Source organism: Mizuhopecten yessoensis, unplaced genomic scaffold (assembly GCF_002113885.1).
Source record: "Mizuhopecten yessoensis strain PY_sf001 unplaced genomic scaffold, ASM211388v2 scaffold715925, whole genome shotgun sequence".
Classification (NCBI taxonomy): Eukaryota; Metazoa; Mollusca; class Bivalvia; order Pectinida; family Pectinidae; genus Mizuhopecten; species Mizuhopecten yessoensis.
Window position 1 is genome coordinate 23,550 of NW_018479860.1, and position 26,198 is coordinate 49,747.

The following is a 26,198-nucleotide window of genomic DNA, read 5'->3' on the forward strand; positions in this document are numbered from 1 at the left end:
CCCCACACCCCCACCCCCACCCCCACCCCTTTGGGGCTGAGGGCTGGTAAATCTTCAACATCAACAATCTTTTTTTCACAACCAACAGAGATGGATTTACTAAATTTTTGTAAGAGCATCTTTTGACAAAAGGGCCTCAATTTTGTATCAACGTGTTTTTTTAACCAAATGTGGTCTGGAGCATTCTTAGGGAAAGAGGACACAATTTTGTATAAACTGAAGGTTAGGGTTAACCATTTACAAAATTGCTAGAGATGAAGAATGTGCTCTTGTATTTCTTGTACTCCTTTGATAAGCTGGTATGGTAAATACTCTGCAGGTTTATACCAGGTGAGCTATTAAGACCCCTGGGCCTCTTGTCTTAAGGACTCCCCACCTTTTCTTGTCTTATTTTTGTGTTGCCATTTCCGTAATGCGTATCGGCATTTCAATGCTGTAGTGAACATTTATGTCAACACTGGTTAAGAATTAGTACATTTGTGTGCCGATGATATGTCAACACCTGCTATTGAGACTTAACTGGGAAATGTGTAATCACACGTACTTCAGAAATAAATCTTCTGATACAAAAACATAAATAGACTCACGGGAAGACACTGACAGGAGACCAGATGACCTCAAGAAGGTCACATATGAGGCGCATGGAATGCAGACTGATGTATTTTGTGTACCCACCTCACATGTGCATATCACATGCTTACACAAGCTTGATGTCAAAAAAGATGATAAAGCACCAATTCAGTATTGAATTTTATGTTGTTTTGATAAAACACTTGCAAAAAAAGTGCCCTTGTGACCGCACTATTTGTACCTGGCATTATTGCACGATTGAGATACTGTTAGCCCCCGAAGTTAACTATTTAGTTAGTTCCAACCCTATGGTACTCTTGTTATAGAAAATCTGTTATACAGCTTCAATGATATCGATTCTGTCAATTGATATATAGATTGATATACATGTGCTTGATTAAACCTTCAAAACCAATTTTTTGGACATTATAGATGAGAAACTGTTCTTTGTTCTTAATCAGTTTGAATTGATGGGCAAAATGTTACTGTTTACAAAAAGATGAAAATTTAAAAAAAAACTGTCATTTCAATTTACATGTAAAAAAATAATCAACTGTGTGTTTCAGGAGGATAATGGAAGAACAGCCTATGCTTTGTGTGGACTTGAAATGGGTGCATTCCGGGAGGCAGAACAGCGCAAGTCAAAGTAAGATTTTAAGCAGTGATTAACATATTAAGGCAGATATATTGTCAGTATCTCATGTTTATGTAGATATATAAACTTTATATATTTTACACTTATAATGAAACAAGCTTTTACAACTTATATAAATCACCCCTGTTGGCCCGGATGTTAGGGTGCAGGGGGGGGGGGGCTTACTGTGGGAGGAAACCTGAGTACCTAGAGAAAACCCATGTTGTTGGGCGAGTGACACCAGACCTTTTCACGTGCGATCAGGGAATCAAACCCTTGGCCACCTTGGTGAAAGGCAGGTGTACTATCCTCTGTACCACCAGACCACCCATGTTGATGTATTTAATTTGATCTACAACAATCTTTAACTCTTCCCATTAAGAAGCTAACAGTAAATAAATATTGAGTAGCTCATTTCCTTTGATTTTTGAATCCCTTGCCAAATGATAGCATTTTTAGCTCACCTGGCCCGAAGGCTTATGCCGTGGAACGACGTGCGTCGCGTCAAGATTTTACTTCAAACAACATATTGTTCAAATAAATGACCTTCACCAATATTAAGGTCATAGGGGTCAAATATGTTAAAAACTTTAAACAACATCTTCTTTTAAAATAACCAAAAGGCGCAGGCTGATGATATTTGGCCAGAAGCAAACTGGGATGAAGGGCTACCAAGTTATTCAAATAAATGACCTTCAACAATATTAAGGTCACAGGGGTCAAATATTGGTATGTTAAAAACTTTAAACAGCTTCTTCTCAATAACCTAAAGGACCAGGGTGATGATATCTGGCCAATAGTATGCTAAGATGAAGGGCTACCAAGTTTCTTCAAATAAATAACCTTTACCAATATTAAGGTCACAGGGGTCAAATATGTTTAAAATGTTTAAACGACTTCTTCTGATTAACCAAAAGGACCAGGATGATGATATTTAGCCTTAACATGCTTCGATGAAGGGCTACCAACTTTGTTAAAATGAATGTCCTTGACCTTATTCTAGGCGTCAAATATGTTTAAAACTTTAAAGACTACTTTTAAAAAAACATAAGGTCAAGAATGTTGATATCTGGCCAGTAGCTTTCTAGGATAAAGGGCTACCAAGTTTGTTAAGATGAATGACCTTGACTTATATTCAAGGTCACAGGGGGTCATGTTTGTTTAAATTTTTAAACAATTTCTTCTGAATAACCATGAGGCCCAGAATGTTGATATTTGGCCAGTAGCATGCTTGGATGAAAGGCTATCAAGTCATTTGAATGACCTTGGCCCACTTTCAAAGTGACCTGTGGTCAAATATGTATAAACCTTTAAATGAACTTCTGTCAATAAACAAAAGGTCTACGGTGGTGAAATTTGTTAAGTTGTATGCTGAGATGAAGGGCTATAAAGTTTGTTCAATGTAATAATCTTGTTCGACTTTCAAAGTCACAGGTGTCAATTTTTTTAAAATCTTTTAACAGGTTCTTTTCAATGACTTATAGTCACAAATAGTGATATTTGGTCAGTAGCTCTATTAAAGATTACTTTTAAGGTTACAAGAGTGAGATTAATACCAGGTGAGTGATGCAGGCCCATTGGGCCTCTTGTTCATGAATGGATGGTGTGACAAAATATGAGTGGGGCAGGACCAAATGGGGGCAAATTTCTACTGAAGTTTTGCTTAACCAATTGTTTAATAATCATCTCCTAAACCGTGACAAAAATATATATCTTATTAATACGCAGATTAGAAATGCGAGACAGCTTTGTAGCCTCTGGTTGACATTTTTGTCTTTGTCAACATCAGGCCAATTTTGACAAATCTTAATACAAGTGATATTCTCAAATTGGCATAAATGTTTCTGTTATATTCTCTTGTCCAGATAAAAACAATGTTAATATCTCATGGTTGTCATATTAAACAATAAAAGAACAATATAACATACAACTTAATTTATAATTCTCCTTTACTTCCTCAGGTATTGGTACTTTGGAGGGCTGAAGCACCGAATGACCTACCTCCGGTCAGCCTTCTTGGACTGGCCACCAGTTTTAAAGGCCAAATTGTCATACGTCCTAGCTACAGAGGAGAACACACAGCCAAGGCAACAAACAGAACAGCCAAAGGAACAGCCAAAGGGTAGTTGGTTGTCAATGCTCTTCAAACCCAAGGTCATCAAACCTAAAGGTGAATTCATCTGATTTGGGTCATTTTTAGCTCACCTGGCCCGAAGGTGCGTCGTCCGTTCGTCGCTGTCGTCCGGCGTCTGGTGTCCGGCGTCAATATTTTACTTTAAACAACTTCTTCTTAATAACCGCAAGGCCTAGGCTGATGATATTTCGCCAGAAGCAAACTTGGATGAAGGGCTAGCAAGTTTGTGAAAATAAATGATCTCACCTATATTCAAGGTCACAGGGGTCAAATATGTTAAAAACTTTAAACAACTTCTTCTGAATAACCGAAATGATCAGAGTGATGATATTTGGCTAGTAGCATGCTGGGATGAAGGGCTACCAACTTTGTTCAAATGAATGACCTTCACTCATATTCAAGGTCACAGGGGTCAATTGTCTTAAAGTTTTTTAAACAACTTCTTCTGAATAACCAAAAGGACCAATATGGTGATATTTGGCCAGAAGCATGCTGGGATGAAGGGCTACCAACTTTGTTCAAATGAATGACTTTCACTCATATTCAAGGTCACAGGGGTCAATTGTCTTAAAGTTTTTTAAACAACTTCTTCTGAATAACCAAAAGGACCAATATGGTGATATTTGGCCAGAAGCATGCTGGGATGAAGGGCTACCAAGTTTGTTCAAATAAATGACCTTCACTGGAATTCAAGGTCACAGGGGTCAAATATGTTAAAAACTTTAAACAACTTCTTCTGAATAACCGAAATGCCCAGGGTGATGATATCTGGTCTGTAGCATGCTGGGATGAAGGGCTACCAGGTTTTTTAAACCTTTTAACAGGTTCTTTTGAATGACTTATAGTCATAAATACTGATATTTTTCTTGTAGCTTTATTTTTTGATCACTTTTAAGGTTACAAGTGTGAGATTTAGACCAGGTGAGCGATGCAGGCTTATTTGGCCTCTTGTTTACTTTAAAAATAAAAAGTTCTTATTAGGTGCCTTTGACTTTCCAAATGTGAAATAATATGCAAAGATTTAAAGATTTAAAAATAACAGTTATTTCTTGATACATATAAAGGAAGGTTTTCTTAAGCAGCATGACTCATTTAGAAAACAAATAAGGGTTAAAGTTATTACTCGAATTACCAGAAATAGATGATGGGGCAATTTTAACTGTTATTTTAATGGGTTATTAAAGCAAACTTGACAGTACCCTCCAATATCGCAAAGTGAAATTGACCGACTCCTGAGTATCTCGTATATGCCCCCATTGCGCATCTGTTACAGCCTTGATTCTCATGTGCATGGAGTTTGTTCATCAGTGCATTTATGCATTTATCCTTCTCATGGGGATATTGTTCCACTCTTCCATCGCAGTCTATAGTTGGTCGAGAGTAGCAGGGGCATTCCAATGCCCCGTTACCCTCCTGTCAAGTTCCTCACACAGATGTTTGTTTGCGTACAAATCTGGACTGTACGGTGGCCAGTCAAGTAGGTTGATCTTATGGTTTGCGAGAAAGACTTGACAATCAACGGTGACTTTACCCAGTGAGATATCCCTCCTCAGACCATAACTGAGCTACCCCCAAACCTATCACTCTCAAGAGTCTGCGAAGCGTTCCCCACGACGTCTGTATACAGGACGTCGACCGTCCAGACAAAAAAGAGTGAAGGGATACTCATCTGTAAAAAGGCATGTCTTCATTGCTTCATTGGAAATCATCTGGGAGCATGTGCAAACAACAACGCCATACGACGTGTGTATGTTGCACCTAGCACGAGTGAGAGGCAGACCAACTTAAGGATGACAAGTTCGCAGACCAACCTGTCGCAATAATTTTTTTACAGTTTTTGGGTGAATTTGGCGATTATGATTGCCTACCGTATTAATAACAGCTTCAGTGGCAGGAACGTGGCAATTACGCAGGTTGGCAAGACAAATAGCCCTGTCTCCACGTCGGGTCGTTACGCAGTTATCAAAACATCACACATAAGTACTTACTGGTTGTGATAAAGGTGTTTAAAAATTTCTGAGGTCAATATCAAGGTCACTTTTACTAAAAATAGCCCATAGTTTTACAGTTCTTATCTCAGAATCAATATAACTAATCTTTTTGATAATCCACATGTTAATAAACTGTGATATGTAGATGTGAAATAGAGGTTTAAAAGTTTCTAAGGTCAAGGTCACTGTTACTGAACATAGATCAGGGGGTGGGGTTGCTGTGGTTGATTAATTAAGGCCCTTATCTCAGAACCATTTTTCTTAAATTAACACTTGGTGATAAATCTTAGGAAATTCAAAGGTCAAGGTCAATACCAATGTCACTGTTGCTTAAAAGGTCAATGGTGGTGTATGGTGGGTATGAGGGGGAATGGTGTACAGTCCTTATCTCTGAACAATCTTTATGAGATTTTGACATTTTGGGGTTGGTGACGGTCAGGCACATGATTGGGCCCTTGCTAATTTGTCAGTATTCATTGCACAATGTGATATGCATACATGCCAGATTTCACAGTGTGAGGCAAAATTTCTTGTTTTTTCACCTCTGATAAAGTCTCACGGCGTGGGACATGAAATTACGGAAAGTTCTCCAAACCTCACTTTTTAAATGATGGATCCATGAACCATTTTTCTGTAGTTGTTTTCTCTGAATGTTGCGAGATTCTGCAATGTTATCAGCAATAATCCACGAAAGCTATCGATTAGCGGTCATGGGATGGTAATGTGATCAGTTCTTATGCGAGAGTTCTACAGATAGCTTCCGGAAAATTCAACTGTGTTGTTGGAATTGTGAATTTATTTCGGTGTCTTTTTAAATTAATAATAGAATCTATTAGAAAAACAACATAGATTCATTGTGTATATTTAATTTGATCCTTTCTTATTATTGTCTTTCATTTACGTGATACCCTAAAGTTTATACCTCAAATTATCAGTACATCTAGAAATAGCACAAAACTGGCTTTTTGTCATATTTGTAATGTAAGGTCGTAGCTTTTAAGACACTTTGATAAATATGATGTTGGGCTACATGTTACTTTACAAGTAAGAACACGATGAACATGTCAAAGAAGGTGTAAAAAGGTTTTGTTCTGAAGGCTGAAATATTGAATTTAAAAGTTTTATTCTGAACACAGTTTGCTTTTCTAACAGAACTGAATATTTCTATCGTCTTGTTAAACGCATGTTTCCAGATTCAATTTCATTGCCCCAAAGTTCAAGTGTAAATGAACAAAGAGAACTGTTATCCTTGCAAACTCATCAAAATCTAAAGTTAAAAGTTAAATGTCTCCTAAATTGAACAACAGTAGTACTGTGGTTGTTGTGAATATTAACTTGGCCAACTAAATTTCAAAATTTAAAGTAAATTATGCTTCTTCAGTTTGTCTCGACTGTGATATTCCGTTTTGTAAACATTGAGCTACTATATATATAATCATGTACAATATGTACAAGAAACTTTGCCAAAGTCGAAACCAAGTTCCTGATTTAATTATTTTGTGCTTTATGGAACAAGATAGGTTCTTGCTGTGAAAAACACTGCATATAAAACCTCCCTCATTTTTAACTAAATTCCATCAAAATGATTGTAAAACTCAATATGACAATTTTAACTGTGAACACTCACTAACTACCCTCTGTCAGTCTGAAGTTTTAACTGTGAACTCTCACTAACTACCCTCTGTTGGTCTGAAGTTTTAACTTTGAACACTCACTAACTATCCTCTGTCAGTCTGAAGTTTTAACTGTGAACACTCACTAACTATCCTCTGTCAGTCTGAAGTTTTAACTTTGAACACTCACTAACTACCCTCTGTTAGTCTGAAGTTTTAACTGTGAACTCTCACTAACTACTCTCTGTCAGTCTGAAGTTTTAACTGTGAACTCTCACTAACTACTCTCTGTCGGTCTGAAGTTTTAACTGTGAACACTCAGTAACTATCCTCTGTCAGTCTGAAGTTTTAACTGTGAACTCTCACTAACTATCCTCTGTCAGTCTGAAGTTTTAACTGTGAACACTCACTAACTATCCTCTGTCGGTCTGAAGTTTTAACTTTGAACACTCACTAACTATCCTCTGTCAGTCTGAAGTTTTAACTGTGAACACTAACTATTCTCTGTCAGTCTGAAGTTTTAACTGTGAACACTCACTAACTATCCTCTGTCAGTCTGAAGTTTTAACTGTGAACACTAACTATCCTCTGTCAGTCTGAAATTTTAACTGTGAACAATCATTATTATACCTCTACTTTATATACTCTATATAAAAGTAATTGTTAAATCAAATATATCCCCACTTTTGCCTGTCTGTGTCTTAGTCCTGTGTGTTTGTCTGGGAACTAAAACACACCTACACTCGGGTGTTTCTGCCAAGCCAATCAGGCGAGAGGTGGGCAGAGCGTGTTACCAAACTCGGAAGCGACGCGCGAGGTGGGCGGGGCTTGCTACCGAACTCGGAAGTGACGCGTGAGATGGGCGGAGCTTGCTACCGAACTCGGAAGCATTTGGCTCCATTGCCATCAAAGGGGTATTTTGGACGTGAAGCTATACATGTATACAGCTTATGGTTTACAAATATTTTCTAGTTAAAACTATCTCTCCAGCGTGTATTGGTATAATAAAACAGTTAAAGTATGGGGTTGAGGGATATAGTTTCTGGTGTCCCTTGACAATGCCTATTTCCCTCGGCTTTGCCTCGGGAAATAGATCTGGTCTCGGGACACCAGAAACTTGCTATATCCCTCAACCCCATACTTTAACTGTATACTAACTACCTTTTGTCGGTCTGAAGATTTACATATTTTTTTTAGCAGCTGAGCTGTTTGAGGAGGAGACTGATGATGACAACGATGTGGTAGAGACGAGGAACTTGTCCACTGTGGAACTGACCACTGTGTCCACCTGCCTACAAGACCCGGGGCAGGTCAGTCAAAAAGTGTGCTTAATATTTTAGTCAAATATAGAAAATCTGTGCCAAATACTAGATTTTAGTACCAGTCATAAGTTGTTTCACAAATATTAGACAGGCACTGTTAAAGAATAAACCAGACTCATTATAAGTGAATGTTACAATTAGCAAATTAGACAATGACACATATACACTAATCATATAGCAATCTACTGTATACAATAAAACATTTTTTGATCAGGTGGGATGAATTGATCAGGTTTGGCGACAGACAGATGATAAAAGAAGTTAAATAAAGATGACAACATTTAATAAGATATGAAATAGCTCAACAGTGCTTTTGTTGTTTAGACATAGTTGCTATATATAATATAATAATAATATACAACATTTTATATAGCACCCTATCTAGCTAACCGAAGCCACTCTAAAGCGCTTTACAGTACATAGATATACAATCAATACAATTAACATATACATTAATCAATACAATTTTGAGGAAGTCGCAGGAGCTGCCTTATCAGGCGCTAACTACTAGTCCTATGCTACCTGGCTAATATCTCCCTATGTGTGTATGCCTGCGTATGTGCTGGAGATGTATTGTGTTCTGTTTGTAGTGGAACCGTGCTTCCAACGGTATCATTTATAGTGCCACTTCACTTGAATGTAACAGCACAGATACCGCAACATCCACCCCAGACCATTTTATACTCTACCTGGGGTGTTGGGAGTTGTGCGGGGCAGGAGAAAAACACTTTCTCTGAATATTCCATGCATACGACGACTTCGGGGATCGAACCCCGGCAGTCTGCGTGGAAGGCCGGAGTGTTAACCACACAAACAAATCAGCCCATACTGTATATGGCTACATTAATTATACAAAATACAAAAAGGATTATTATATTTGGCCATTCACATGCAATGATGAAGGGAAACTAAGATTATTGAGATGAATGAACTTCATCCATATTCAAGGTCATAAGGGTCAAAAATGGAAAAAAAATAAATGACTTCTGTTGAATATCCAAAATTGCTAGGGTGATGACATTTTGCCAGAAGCACACAGGGATGAAGGGCTACTAGGTTTGCTCAAATGAATGACCTTCATCAATGTTGCAATGTCACTTGAGTCAAATGTTTAAAAACTCTTTAGACAACTTTTCTGAACAACTTAAAGGCTTAAGGTGGTGACATTTAGCCAGTAGCACGAGGGGATACGGTTAGGGTTAGGGTCACTGGGGTCAAACGTGTTGGAATATTTGAACAATGTTTCTGAAAAACCATATTGTCCAGGGTCAAGATATTTGACCAGTATTATGCAGGGATGAAGGGCTAGCAACCACATTTATACAAATAAATGACCTTGACCAACATTCAAGGTCACTTGATTCAAATGATTAAAAAATCTTCAAAGAACTTCTTCTAAATAACCAAAAGTCCTGTGGTGATGACATTCAGCCCTATGGTGATGATATTTAGCCAGTAGCCAAAAGTCCTATGGTGATGACATTTAGCCGGTAGCCAAAAATCCTATGGTGTGACATTTAGCCAGTAGCCAAAACTCTGATGGTGTGACATTAAGCCATTAGCTAAAAGTCCTATGGTGTGACATTTAGCCAGTAGCCAAAATTCCTATGGTGATGACATTTAGCCAGTAGCCAAAAGTCCTATGGTGATGACATTTATAGCCAGTAGCCAAAAGTCCTATGGTGATGACATGTAGCAGGTAGCCAAACTTCCTATGGTGATGAAATTTAGCAGTTAGCCAAAAGTCCTGTGGTGATGACATTTAGCCAGTGTCCAAAAGTCCTATGGTGATGACATTCAGCCAGTAGCCAAAAGTCCTATGGTGATGACATATAGCCAGTAGCCAAAAGTCCTATAGTGATGACATTTAGCCATTAGCCAAAATTCCTATGGTGTGACATTTAGCCAGTAGCCAAAAGTCCTATGGTGTGACATTTAGCCAGTTGCCAAAAATCCTATGGTGATGACATTTAGCCAGTAGCCAAAGTCCTATGGTGATGACATTTATAGCCAGTAGCCAAAAGTCCTATGGTGATGACATGTAGCAGGAAGCCAAAGGTCCTATGGTGATGACATTTAGCCAGTAGCCAAAAGTCCTATGGTGATGACATTTAGCCATTAGCCAAAAGTCCTATGGTGATGACATTTAGCCATTAGCCAAAATTCCTATGGTGTGACATTTAGCCAGTAGCCAAAACTCCTATGGTGTGACATTTAGCCAGTAGCCAAAAATCCTATGGTGATGACATTAAGCCAGTAGCCAAAAGTCCTGTGGTGATGACATTTATAGCCAGTAGCCAAAAGTCCTATGGTGATGACATTTAGCAGGTAGCCAAAAGTCCTATGGTGATGACATTGAGCCAGTAGCCAAAAGTCCTATGGTGATGACATGTAGCAGGTAGCCAAAAGTCCTATGGTGTGACATTTAGCAGGTAGCCAAAAGTCCTATGGTGTGACATTTAGCAGGTAGCCAAAAGTCCTATGGTGATGACATTTAGCCAGTAGCCAAAAGTCAAAGGTGGTGTTATTTGGCCCCTAGCATGCAGGGAAGAAGGGCTATCACATGTGTTAAAATGAATTGCCTTGAACTTTATTTAAGGTCACTGAGGTCAAACATAATAAAATATTAAAACAACTTCTTCTGAATAACGAAAAAGACCCAGGATTATGATATTTTGCTTGTAGCATGTTTATATGATCTACTTTCAAGGTCACATATGGTGAAATGTGTATAAAACTTTAAATGACTTCATCTCAATAAACAAAAGGTCTAGAGTGGTGATATTTGGCAAGTTGCATGCTGGGATTAAGGGCTAAAAAGATTGTTAAATTTAGTTACCTTTTTAGAATTTCAAGGTCACAGGGGTGAAATGTGTTTTAATTTTTTTAACAGGTTCTTTCGAATGACTTTTAGACTCAGATTCTGATATTTTGCTTGCAGCTTCATTTTAGTCCAGTTTTTAGGTTACAAGTGTGAGATTAATACCAAATGAGTGATGCATGCCCATTGAGCCACTTGTTTTTTTTCAAACTAGAAATGTCTTTTACTTATGATTTTTAGACTGTGAAAGGGCTGGAGCTTGGCATTGGACCTGCTGAACCTTCTATATGGGAATTTATCTCAGAAGGGTAAATATGTCTTAAATAAAATTTACCAAAACCTTTTGAATAAAGTGTAATGCCATGATGTTAAAAATAAACTCATCATCTTCAGTTTCTCTATGAATTTGTGTTAAACCTTTATGTAGTGTCAGCTTTATTTATCAAGAGTATGTGAAATAAATTGAAAAATATGCTACACAAAAGATGCATCAACCAACACTTACAGACCCTGGACCGTTTTTCTTGTCCGTTTAAACGCAAACGCAACGCAAACGCAACGGAAACGCAACGCAAACTCAACGCAAACGCAATGCAAACGCAACGGAAACTCAACGCAAACGCATACTTACCGTTTGGTTAAACACGCTCCTAAAACGCAGTTCATAGCAGACAAATAACGGAATTTGATTTAGGTGTACTTGCTCGACGAAGCGTGTCGGTCTCTGACCCAAACTCTGACCTGTATTTACCTATACAGCGCTCGCTTGTTATTTGCACAGCGGCGGATGCAGATGTACTTATAGGCAACATTTTCCCCGTCAGCACCAACAAAATAATTTGGAATGATGATTTGTCCCCTGATATTTTCGTGAATATTGATAATTCATTTTGAAATGGAATTAAACTTCTAATGGTATCCGTTTGGAACTCAACAGTACATTACATTTAACATCTAATCACTAAATCTACACGACGTAAAACCCATTCCTTTTTATGAATTCATAAGATTAAAAGTATATTTGATGTTGGTGGTTTCTCACTTATCTTTTAATTTAATTTCTATATTTTCCCCAAATATTATTTCAAGGTGAAGTTACGGGAATAGTCTTGAACAATGGTTCTTCGACATCAACAATACATATGGATACGTCTAGTGGGTAGTTCATTTTTTTAGACTCTAACTCTGAATCTGTTGCTGAAAAAAATATTTAATCAATTTGTCGAAAAATAATAAACAACCCAAACTAAATAACGTACGTGTAATTGTTTGTTTTATTTAAACTAGGTGATTGCAAATGTTCAAAAGGAGATGAAATATGAAACTTGTGTTTGGAAAATATTGGATATGAATATCATCATATGTATAAAACAAGTGAATGTGATGTGTTTGCATAGAATATTATTCCTGTATTATCTTACAAATCCAACTGAAATGATGCAAGCGAATTCCGTGTAATTATTGTTTTTTTCTCTCTTAAAATCGTCCTTCTCTACTTATATCCCAAACAGGTATAATTCTTATGATATTCTCTTTAGTGGTATTATTTGATAATTATAATCAGTATTTATATGAATGATATTGAAGCCGGAGCGTTAGTTATATGTATCTTATCTATACATCTTACAACACAACATACATGTATACATTCTATGCACCCTGCTACGCTTAATCATACTCATTGCTGTACCCACGGACTCAAATAATCTAATTCCGTGCTGTACCCTCAAGTTACACATTTTCATTTGTCTGAGTGATGAAAACATAATCTGAAATCTGAATTACTTGTGTAATTCCCTCCTTACTAAACGGCCTTGAACCAAAGTTTTTTTATTGCTTTCTCTTGACAGTCATTTTGAAAGGTATATTGCACAAACAGCACTGATTTCACTATCCTAAACAATAGCGAATTAATCCCAACTGTCATCTGCTTTTACCTTGCCTTACATTTATTATTGTTTAAACGTGTGGTCACCCCTGTTACCTGCGGCTATTGTTATTTCGAAGGTAAAGACCACAAGGTTACTACCTGTGGTTTCAGGCACAGGGACCCGGGAATTTGCTACAGTTGTTTGTTTGGACCTATCGCGCCGTATAGTAATATTAGATCTTCTTCTTCTTCTTCTTCTTGTGATGAGGCGTCATGTAGATTAACTTAATCTGAGAATTTAGGAAGTATAAATTAGATGTTTTAGTGGTTAACACTATTTCTCGAAATAATTGCCGCCCCTCCTTCTAACCGCACCCAAGAAATGTACCCTGAACGTTTTGCTATATCAAGCTATGGAAATACTTCGTTTAATACAACCAAAGGCTAAGAAAGTGTGAACGTCGTAGTTGACTTCGTTTCCGAGATATTGTGATTTATTTGAAAAATACACCTTTGGCTCAGCGGCGATCGCCACGATATTGGTAGCCCACATACCTGACGTCACAAGTTCAACGCTGTCAAAACAGCCCTATACCGGGAAACTTAAATTTGATCGTGCGTTCGATATGTGAGCTTTTTAGCTACTTATATGATATATTCCGTCGTCACTTGCTTGTGTAGGTAATATTTAAAGTACTACATACATATATTTTGTTTTCCCCATTTTAATGAAGAAATAAGTTTCTACTGAGAAGGCAAATGATGTGCTGTAATGCGGGTGTCCGAACACACATGCGGGTGCTATCTAAATGAATCCGTGTTTTTACATAATTCGTTAATCTAGTGAATGTAAATATTATACTTTTTATTATTTAATTGATCTCTAGAAAATTTGATGAGCACCTATATACAATATAAAGCAATTGAGTAAAAATTGAGTCAAATTAACGTAGGAGCACCCCACCCTTTTCTTTACAATATGTAGATATACGATTGAAACAGACGAAAACATGCACCGGTACAATCATTTATGCTCAAATTGAGCAGCAACCCGAGTATTTTTACCCCCAGTTATAAAATCTTGAAACTTTTTAAATTTAAAACAATCTTGCTGAGGGAGAACCGGTCCGTTCAAGTCTCACAAAGATTAGTAATATCACGGAATTAGATAAGTCCGTGGTAATATATAATGTGCATAACAGGGTCCAGCATTATTTGCCTTGTTACTGACTTTCATCTGTCCGGTGATGCAGTTGTACTGACTTTGATTTGCATATAATGTGACTCTTTGGCAGTACTTACACATTTTATTTATCTTTTTCTTGAAATTGATCCTTATACCAGAGACGTAATATATACGTCTCTGCTTATACATTTCCCTGTTATCTAGACTGAGGACATTGCAGTTAAATGGAAAATTGGAAGACACATAATCTACACCAATCTACATACTGATTATTATATTTCTAACTGCTTTATCGCATGAATATGTTTATATGATTCCATGATAAAATGAGCATATTTTAGCAAAGATATGGTTTATTTATAAGTTTATATTTTAGATGAATTATGTGATAATTTACTATTGTAAATTAAATATTTATAGTGTTGATAAATATGTTTAACACGTGTGTATTCTAATGTTGATTTAGGCAGTTATGAATGTAATATGCAATTAGTTGAGACGTAAATAAATGTAAATAAATCAATATAAATATACTAACTTTAGGTACCCCCTAGCCCACCTGCTAACATCCTTTTGATGTCATACCTGGACACAGGTATATTGGTGCGTCTTGGGTCTCCTGCTGTCAGCACTGGACACGGGTGTTGTTTAGTGTTATTTACCTGTACACAAATGTCACACCTAAGTAGGTTAAGGGAGTGGATCGAGACGATTTTCATTATTGAACGAAGATGTTAAATTATAACTTGGGTTTATTACATGTATATGAAGAGAAAAAGTTTGAATCTTATAATCCAATTATATTTTTGAGATAAATATAATCACGGAATTAGATTGTCTAAGTCCGTGATATAATTTAGCATCGCATACAGAGGTACTGTATTGTATAAAAACAAATGTGTGTCGGTATTTTGCTTTTTAATTGAAGTGTCTCCCTAACCAGAGACGTATACGTCAATTTGTCATTAAACGGTAATATTGAAAAGATGCCATACATTTTATTGACATTCAAAAACAGCATATACCAACGTTGAAGTTATTTTGTAAACATTTTTCAATGATATATTTCCATGTTTTTTTTTACCGTTGCAGTGCCACAGTATGTGATTGTAGAGCAGAGAATATAAAGTGTATACGTCTGTGTAGAGTAAAAAATTGCAAACTGACTTTCCAGCCTAAAATAAAGAATCATTTTTGATCGACAACATTGAGAGTATTTGCACAAAGTTCTCATCAGTGCTCAGAATTTGGACACGCAATGCTTCCAGTGTGTGTTAATAATAATATACAGCATTTGATATAGCGCTCTATCTAACTAACATATAAGCCACTCTAAAGCGCTTTACAGTACATATATATATAATTAATACAAATAGCATTTACATTAATCATTTCAATTTTGAGAAATTCGCAGGAGCTGCCTTATCAGGCGCTAACTACGAGTCATATGCCACCTGGCTAATATCTCCCTATGTATGTATGCTGGAGATGTGATGTGTTCTGTTAGTAGTGGGACCGTGCTTCCAACGGCATCAATTAAAGTGACACCTCACTTGAATGCAACAGCACAGATACCGCAACATCCACCCCAGACCAGGTTATACTACACCTGGGTTGTTGGGGTTGTGTGGGCAGGAGAAAAACACCTTTTCTGATATTCCATGCGTCCGACGACTTCGAGGATCGAACCCCGACCGCCTGCGTGGAAGGCCGAAATGTCCGTCCTATTCAGAGTCGTCAGTTTGATATCAATTAACTCACTGTCTGGAAATTCTGACGAATTGTATATGGCTGAATACCATCGACATATAAATGTTATCTTCAGCACAATATGATTCCTCAAAACTAAAAAAAATATTAATCCGCGATCTGACGCTGTATGACCATGGCTGTTCTCTAACTCGCCTATTCCTGCCATGATGAATGCTAGAGGCGTTGAACTTGTGACGTCACAGCCGATAGGGTCCCATTCGCCGCGAGTTATGATTACGACCGGTTTTTATGCGGTTTTCGGATAATATAGAATAATAATATATTAGTTTCTATTTTCATTCGGGGTACACTTTAATACTCTCGGGTCCCTGTGGACGCAGATACATCCTTTGTCGACGTATCTAGATTAAATTTCTCCAACGAAATCTTAGAATTTAGGAAGTATAAATTAGATGTATCTCAACCAACATTTGGGGAGAATGATTACTCCGACATATCAGGATAAGTCCAAACAAACATTATTGTAACTAATTAAATAGCTTATACTACTTTTTATACGTCTCTGATTGAGTTTTACATATCGTTTTAATTCAATTAAAGTATTGAACAGGGAAAGTATAAAGACGACCACCGTGCACGGGGGTGTAACTTCGTGTATATAATAATGAAGAATGAAGATGAGTAACACTTAATGCCCTTTTCATTATGCGTCGGAAACGTATGGTTGTGAGGCATAGATAACAAATGACTTCAAGGGATTAGGGGGTTGGATTAGTGTTTATAATTTGAAATAGCGCTATGATTTTGTCTGAATGTGCTTTATGTATTTTATATCAATTTCATTCAAATGAGATTTAGATCACTATTACCGTAAACATTTAAAAAGTGTGTAGGGGATGGGTCGGGCGGTACCGACGTCATCAACGCCGACGTCAGTATCTGACGAATTACGGCATCATTTCTTTTAAAATAATTTTCTAACATACATAATAGTTTTATTGTTCAGAAATTCCTTTCTTAAATCTGCAACAAAGAGGTATTTTGATAGGAAATAAAATATATCATTTATATCTTTTAATTGGCACAAACATGTCCAGTATATAAAACCGTCCTTTTGTATGGTGACTATAATAATTATGTAACTTCTTTCAGATATAAGATAAGTAACTGATTCGTGTGTCAAGAGGTTGAATGAGTTTAGTATTCATTCCGAATTTCAAAAGAACAAATCAAACTTTACACTGTATCTATCTAAAAAAAATCATATTTTTCAACTTCTTTTATATCTCTAAGCACATTTTATTCTACTTAAAAATCATAAATTTATGTTTCTATTTGTAACTATTTTATGATAATTTCAGCAAAATCACAATGTAAATCCTAACGTGTGAAGTCATCTTATATCAAATCCTTTTTGCTAATTTACCTGGATATGTAAACCAGAACAGACCGGTGTGTTAGTTACGATGACCATGATCGCTATCAGGGGTGGCCTTAGCTCAGCGGGGGTGCACTACCTCTCACCGGTACCTCACGTTTAGCCCCCTGGGCATCCCCATTTCAGTAAAGCCAAAGCACACCCACGCATGTACGTATTGCTTGGTCGTCTACTGAAAGGTCGCAAGGCCGTACGTATAATACCGGACGTAAAACCATCAAAATCAATTTGTACTGGCTCTTATTAAGATTCAGCTACCGTTTTTTGTCAGCACGTCAGACCAGAAACGTAAACGTCTCTGATCAGACACTTTGTTTAAAAAAGTTTTGTTTTAAAAAATAAACATCAGGCGGTTCAAACAGAGGCGTATAAAACCAGTATATATACACTATAGTATATAAACTCGGTAGTGAAGCGGACGTAAAACCTATCAATCTATCAATCAATCAATCAATCAATCAATTATGTCTCTGGTTAAAGGATTTTAAAAGGGGATGGCCGGGGTAGTTTTGGAACTGATCTCTTCTGTGTTGTGTCTTACGCCAAAGGTACAAACTTTTTTTATGTGACTCTAGATGTAAATTGAAGAATTTCTTCGGTATCACCCGGGACAGATTTTGAGTACAATTTATTATTTACGTTTCTTCAATGTTAATCGCGTTTTAATATATGAAGCATAACTTGTACAATGGAAACATAGTGATGCTTATACTTATTTCACTATGATTAACAATACAGTAAAACGTCACTCCGGACATTAAGGTCATAGGAGTGTATTGATAAACGGAAATAGGAAGTACATCCCTAGTTGAAAATCCAATGTAGGGAGACAGTATCACAATTTCCGCATATTCTGATGTTTAATATTAAACTGATAAATATTGCATGTTTATTATTGACAGAACAGTGTGTTCTCTCAATATTAAAGTATTTCAAAGCAATCCAGGCATAAATTCAGGGTTTTTTTATCAATGAATCACATGTGTCCATTTTTCTGTACTTCAGGAACCCGGCTACCTATTTCACTACTGTGAAGTTTTTCAAGAAAGATAACTCTTTACATGCAATTTTTTTGTGGCAGAAAGTTTTCTTTACTTCAACGGAATATAACTACAAAATTGGAAGAAATTTTACTGAGAAATGGTGACACAATCCTATTACCTTAAGTCTAGTTGGCATTTCCTGTTGTCTGCAATATTAGTGAGGAAATATAGACAACCCGAAACTTTTGAACCCCACCGTTGTTTCCGCCTCTTCCTCTAGACTCGTTGATGGTGGCATTTTAATCCAAAATGAAATTCGTCATCAAAGTCAATTTGAATGGACAAAGTCTAACGAACGGGACCTACATTCCGATTTTTTCAAGATTCAATTAAAAATTTGTTTACCTTCTCCTCCATGTTAGATAAAAAGCCAGACGGACCGATCCGTTAGTTGTAGTCTGGAAATGTAAAAGCTGTAGTATATCAATTCATAAAGAAAGCTCAATTGCTGTATTAATTTACCATTACTTCCTTTACCACCTATACCATCCTATAGCATCTATACTTCCTATATCACCTATACCCTCTTACAGTAACTATACGTCCTATACCCCCTATACCCTTCATCATCTATACTTCCTAAACCACCTGTACCTTCCTTCATCACCTATACGTCATATACCACCTATACCCGCCTACATCACGTTTACTTCCTATATCACATATACCCTCCTCCATAACCTATACACGTCATATACCACATACACCCTCCAACATCACCTATACGTCCTATACCACCTATACCCTCATACATCACCTATACGTCCTATATTCCCTTTTCCCTCCTACTTCACCTTTACTTCATATACACCTTTGCCCTCCTACATCATATTTACTTCCTATTCCATCTATACCCTCCTACATCACCTATACGTCCTTTACCACATATACTCTTCTACATCATCTATACCTCCTAACTAATCTATACTCTCCTAAACCATCTATACCCTCCTACATCAACTATACTTCCTATATCTGATTTACTTCATATACCACCTACACCTATCACATCACATTTACTTTCTATACAATCTATGCACTCCTACATCACCTTTACCTACTATACCGCCTATACCCTACTACATCATCTATACCCTCTTACACCACCTATACCATCCTACGTCACCTTTACTTTCTATACCTTCATACGTCACCTTAACTTCATATACCACCTTTACCCTCCTACATCACCTATACTTCCTAACCCACCTATACCTTCTTATGTCATCTATACTTCCTATACCACCTATACCCTCCTACGTCATCTATATTTCCTAAACCACCTATAACTTCATATATCACCTTTACCATCCTACATCATCTTTACTTCATATACCACCTATACTCTCCTACATCACATTTACTTCCTATACCACCTATAACCCTCCTACATCACCTATACTTTCTATACATTCCTACGTCACCTTAACTTCCTATACCACCATAACCTTCTACACTACCTATACTTCCTTTACCACCTACACCCTTCTACATTACCTACAAATGTCAACTGTCTTTACCATTTATACCCCCCTGCATTTATTTAGTTATTTTATTTTAGTAATTGTGTTTATTTATTTATTTCATTTTATTGATTAATTAATTAATTTGTTTTCTTTATTCAATTCATTTATTTTTATTTCAGTTTATTGATTTATTAAATAATTTGTTTTATTTATTGAATTTAATTATTTATTGAATTATTAATTTTATTCTTTATTAATCTTTTCAATATTTTAAATACTTAGTTGAATACTCAATAACTATTTTATTAAATGTTAAAAATTAATAATAATGTGTCCTCTTAATTCAGCTTAAAGAAATACCGAATACACAACTACTGTAGTAAAATTGCTAGGTCTCAATGATTTTCAATGATGTAATCAAAATATATATATTGTCAATGTTGGCAGGGGCCTTGTACCTCTTGAACCTCCCAGGAAGCACCCCCGATAACTATTGCGAGTCGAGCGCAGGACTTACATACTTCGACCTGGACGTAAACAAAACCCACAATATAGACAATAGAATTTACGAAAAAGCATACACACATGGAGATAAAACTACAAATATTTTATAAAATGAAACTCGCCGTTTAGACGCACTAATTATAAGCCTCTCTTCAATCCAGACTACCCTGGTGTCGTTACGAAACCATCAGCCCATGTGTGCAGTGATTGAAGTATTTGTAGATTTTGGTGAATTCGATTCATATATTCATATGATCAGAATGATATAAGTATAAAAATTAAATATCTAGAATATACAAATAACTAATTAATCAATTATTTTCTACTTATAATTTCACTGGCCAATTAAGGTACGTGTATAGACATGCATCCATCAATCAGCACACGACGCAGCCCAAATATCCGAATATAAATATAAGTCATTGCTAAACTTCCAACCGGTTATTTCATGTATTTATCTATTTTATTTGTATATTTATTTTCTTTTTAATTTGCAAACTTTATTATACATATAACATTTCTTTTCATATTAAAACATTCCAGCACTCACATATTCTTAAAATTATCTGTACCAGGGACGTATAGTGGATCGTTTACCTGTACATAGCCATCGATCGTTTTCTTAAATAACCAGAAAAACGCATATTCAACGCACATTCAACGCTAAATTTAAAACACACATCAAACGGTCAACGCAAACGCAACGCAAACGCAACGCAAACGCAACAGAAACTCAACGCAAACGCAACGGAAACGCAACGCACTTTTGGTAAAGAAAAACGGTCAAGGGTCTGTACCACTGTCATTAATTGTTGTTGTTGTTTTCTGTTTCATGGCACCCAGCACATCATGATTTCTATCGCATTGTGACTTTTGTAGTTGGCGACGAGTTAGTGAACCAACCTTGAGACTGGGTACAAGATCAAATGAGACAATACTGGTTAAGAAAATCAGGATAGAGCCAGAGGTGAGCACAACAGTTATTCGTCTTGTCATTCCCTTTTAAAAGGCAAACCCAGAGCTTTGTCCCTTGTTACAGGCCAATCTAGCTATGTCCTTTGTCAAAGACAAATCCAGATATATCCCTTGTCACAAACAAATCAACAGTTATGTCCCTTGTTACAGACAAATCTACAGTTATGTCCCTTGTCACAGACAAATCAACAGTTATGTCCCTTGTCACAAACAAATCAACAGTTATGTCCCTTGTCACAGACAAATCTACAGTTATGTCCCTTGTCACAGACAAATCAACAGTTATGTCCCTTGTCACAGACAAATCAACAGTTATGTCCCTTGTCACAGACAAATCTACAGTTATGTCCCTTGTCACAGACAAATCAACAGTTATGTCCCTTGTCACAGACAAATCAACAGTTATGTCCCTTGTCACAGACAAATCTACAGTTATGTCCCTTGTCACAGACAAATCTACAGTTATGTCCCTTGTCACAGACAAATCAACAGTTATGTCCCTTGTCACAGACAAATCAACAGTTATGTCCCTTGTCACAGACAAATCTACAGTTATGTCCCTTGTCACAGACAAATCTACAGTTATGTCCCTTGTCACAGACAAATCTACAGTTATGTCCCTTGTCACAGACAAATCTACAGTTATGTCCCTTGTCACAGACAAATCTACAGTTATGTCCCTTGTCACAGACAAATCTACAGTTATGTCCCTTGTCACAGACAAATCTACAGTTATGTCCCTTGTCACAGACAAATCTACAGTTATGTCCCTTGTCACAGACAAATCTACAGTTATGTCCCTTGTCACAGACAAATCTACAGTTATGTCCCTTGTCACAGACAAATCTACAGTTATGTCCCTTGTCACAGACAAATCTACAGTTATGTCCCTTGTCACAGACAAATCTACAGTTATGTCCCTTGTCACAGACAAATCTACAGTTATGTCCCTTGTCACAGACAAATCTACAGTTATGTCCCTTGTCACAGACAAATCTACAGTTATGTCCCTTGTCACAGACAAATCTACAGTTATGTCCCTTGTCACAGACAAATCTACAGTTATGTCCCTTGTCACAGACAAATCTACAGTTATGTCCCTTGTCACAGACAAATCTACAGTTATGTCCCTTGTCACAGACAAATCTACAGTTATGTCCCTTGTCACAGACAAATCTACAGTTATGTCCCTTGTCACAGACAAATCTACAGTTATGTCCCTTGTCACAGACAAATCTACAGTTATGTCCCTTGTCACAGACAAATCTACAGTTATGTCCCTTGTCACAGACAAATCTACAGTTATGTCCCTTGTCACAGACAAATCTACAGTTATGTCCCTTGTCACAGACAAATCTACAGTTATGTCCCTTGTCACAGACAAATCTACAGTTATGTCCCTTGTCACAGACAAATCTACAGTTATGTCCCTTGTCACAGACAAATCTACAGTTATGTCCCTTGTCACAGACAAATCTACAGTTATGTCCCTTGTCACAGACAAATCTACAGTTATGTCCCTTGTCACAGACAAATCTACAGTTATGTCCCTTGTCACAGACAAATCTACAGTTATGTCCCTTGTCACAGACAAATCTACAGTTATGTCCCTTGTCACAGACAAATCTACAGTTATGTCCCTTGTCACAGACAAATCTACAGTTATGTCCCTTGTCACAGACAAATCTACAGTTATGTCCCTTGTCACAGACAAATCTACAGTTATGTCCCTTGTCACAGACAAATCTACAGTTATGTCCCTTGTCACAGACAAATCTACAGTTATGTCCCTTGTCACAGACAAATCTACAGTTATGTCCCTTGTCACAGACAAATCTACAGTTATGTCCCTTGTCACAGACAAATCTACAGTTATGTCCCTTGTCACAGACAAATCTACAGTTATGTCCCTTGTCACAGACAAATCTACAGTTATGTCCCTTGTCACAGACAAATCTACAGTTATGTCCCTTGTCACAGACAAATCAACAGTTATGTCTCTTGTCACAGACAAATCTACAGTTATGTCCCTTGTCACAGACAAATCTACAGCTATGTCCCTTGTTACAGACGAATCTACTGTTATGTCCCTTGTCAAAGACAAATCCAGATATGTCCCTTGTCACAAACAAATCTACAGCTATGTCCCTTGTCACAGACAAATCAACAGTTATGTCCCTTGTCACAGACAAATCTACAGTTATGTCCCTTGTCACAGACAAATCTACAGCTATGTCCCTTGTCACAGACAAATCAACAATTATGTCTCTTGTCACAGACAAATCAACATATGTCCCTTGTCACAGACAAATCTACAGCGATGTCCCTTGTTACAGACAAATCAACAGCTATGTCCCTTGTCACAGACAAATCCAGATATGTCCCTTGTCACAGACAAATCAACAGTTATGTCCCTTGTCACAGACAAATCTACAGTTATGTCCCTTGTCACAGACGAATCCACAGTTATGTCCCTTGTCACAGACAAATCTACAGTTATGTCCCTTGTCACAGACAAATCCACAGTTATGTCCCTTGTCACAGACAAATCTACAGTTATGTCCCTTGTCACAGACAATATCACAGTAATTATTATTGTCATAGACAACATCACACCTATTCCTTTTGTCACAGACAAAACTGCAGGTATAACCCTTGTTGTTGCAAAGAGTTCCACTGCATCTGTGGTCCAGGGTCAATATTTTCTTTAAATTAGTTCTTCCAAATATCCATCAGGCACCCAGTGTAGATACTTGGCTACTAGTTTTCAATGTCACAAAGGTAACATTTGTTTAAAACTTAAAACATCTTCTTAGATCCCTAATTACTGGAGTAGTTGCTTGAGGATTGTTCAAATAGATAGCTTAACCATGTTCAATAATGTATCTTAACCATGTTCAATAAGATATCTTAACCAACTTTCATTAGGTAACTGAGGTCAGATATGTCTGGATTTTCAAAAAGTGTTTTCTTAAGATCGTAATGATTTAAAGCAATGCTATTTTATCTAAATCTTTGAATTCTGTTGTCTAGTTTCCTCTAAAGTTCTATAATACCTAGTGGTTAGGATATTACTGGTATCTTTTAGTTTGCTTGGGTGAAGGGGTATTATCTTTGTTTCAATACAGGTGTATATGACTTTGACATACTTTCAAACCACGGTTCAGATTTAGTTTAAAAAAAAGACCCTTTAAAATATGTATTTTAAAGATCAACAAGCTTAAGTACACGATAAATATTTTGTCAAGTACCTAGGGTATTGAAGGACTGTAGTGTAAATTGGTGTGGAAGGGTGTGTTTCTGCACATTGATGACAAAATTGATGGCTTGACTTGAAGAAGATAAACATGATGAAGATGACAATGATGATAATGAATGTGGTGTCGTTGTAGGTGTAGGCTTTTTGTTATGTTTTTGTATGATAAAAAAAAACCTAAAGTTGTTTGTTGGTGCAGTTGATAGTACACTGGCCTTTCACCAAGACAGAGGGAGTTTGACGTTCTGATCGGACGTGGGAAGGTGTTAGGTCCCCTGCCCAATCACATTCTCTGGGTAATCTGGTTTCCTCCCACTTTCAGGCCCCCTGTGCACTTCCAACCAGAGTGATTAGTATATGTTGAAATAACTTCTTTAGTAATTAAATATTTCCTGAAATATATGCAAATGTAAACATTTTTTTTTTACCAATACTGTTTATATTTATAGGATCCAACTAAATTTTACAACATTGATGGTGAGCTGTTCGAGTCTGTACCAGTGACAATAGAACTACTCAGGAAACGAGTAAAATTCTTCTGTGTGGACCCAGATTTCAAAATCAGCTGACATTGATTCTTGCCCTGGATTTATGGACAATTGCACACATTTCATGTAAACATCTTATGGTGATTTGAGAATGCAAGTGTATGTGTACTAGTATATGTGGATTCCATAGAACCTGAAGTCATTTTGATTCTTATCATTATGAACATATAAAGTTTGCCACCATATCAATATTAAAAGCTCTGCTCTTGAAATATATACTGGAATGCGAATATGATTCGAGGAAACTGGGCTGGTTATTTAAATATGTACATGCCTGTAAATAACCTGAAAACAGCTGACTTCACACAATGTCTTGTCAAAGTGAAGTGATACATCTATGTACAAATGTGGGACTGTAATTAAGCTAACCTTGGGGTTTGGCACACTGTTAACAGTAAATAGATCTTAATGAGGTGATCTTTTTATGTGTCATTTGGTAAATAAAACCTTTACAGATAACAAGGTATGTATTGTTTTATTATTTCTTTATTTGAAGAAAGGTAGATCACAATTTTCTTCTTAGTTTTTTAGAGTCGAGTTTTCGAGACTCTTTTAGTGTTGGATGATTCTCAAAATTGACAGGGAACTACTTTTTCAGCATTACGTTGCTGAAAATTTTAACTTTAATCCACAAATAGACAATAAGTAATAAATAAATCTGTTGGACATTTTTAGGTCACCTGAGCTTTACTCAAGTGACCTATTCCAATCACTTTCCGTCGTCCATCGTGCGTCGTGAGTAAACTTTTTACGTTATCAACTTTTTCTCAAGAACCAGTTGATGGAATTTTTTCTAACTTGGTCAGAATCATCCCTGGTAGATGAGGCTACCAAATTGTAAAATTGGGATTCCTACCCCAACCCTAGGGGCCAGGGCGGGGCTCAAAAGGGAAAATTAACCAATATTTAAATAATCTTCTTCTCCAGACTCAGAGGTATTACAGTCATTTTCTCTGCATGGATGGAAAGATCATCAGGGGCTTTATTTAAATTGTAAATTTCAGGACCCCCGAGCTATTCGTTCTCCCTTGGGGAGGGGGTAAAGTTTACTATAGTTTATATAGGGAAACAACACTTTTGGGTATATTTTGACAATTTTCTGTTGGAAATTATT

General features: G+C 36.8%; 1 protein-coding gene across 2 annotated transcripts in view; it reads left to right on the forward strand.

Annotated features, from left to right (window-relative positions):
* The window catches only part of LOC110441391 (acylglycerol kinase, mitochondrial-like), a 40,734-nt gene extending 15,192 nt beyond the window's left edge, over positions 1-25,542 (forward strand). Inside the window, exons 9-14 of one of the 2 annotated variants that reach the window (XM_021484512.1) lie at positions 1,137-1,216; positions 3,166-3,374; positions 8,140-8,252; positions 11,326-11,393; positions 21,185-21,272; positions 24,986-25,542. In XM_021484512.1, the coding sequence (XP_021340187.1) occupies positions 1,137-1,216; positions 3,166-3,374; positions 8,140-8,252; positions 11,326-11,393; positions 21,185-21,272; positions 24,986-25,105 (678 nt within the window). In that variant the 3' untranslated portion in view covers positions 25,106-25,542. The remainder of the gene's footprint in view (positions 1-1,136; positions 1,217-3,165; positions 3,375-8,139; positions 8,253-11,325; positions 11,394-21,184; positions 21,273-24,985) is intronic. The other variant, XM_021484513.1, reaches the window with a different exon arrangement.
* The last annotated feature ends 656 nt before the right edge of the window (positions 25,543-26,198 follow it).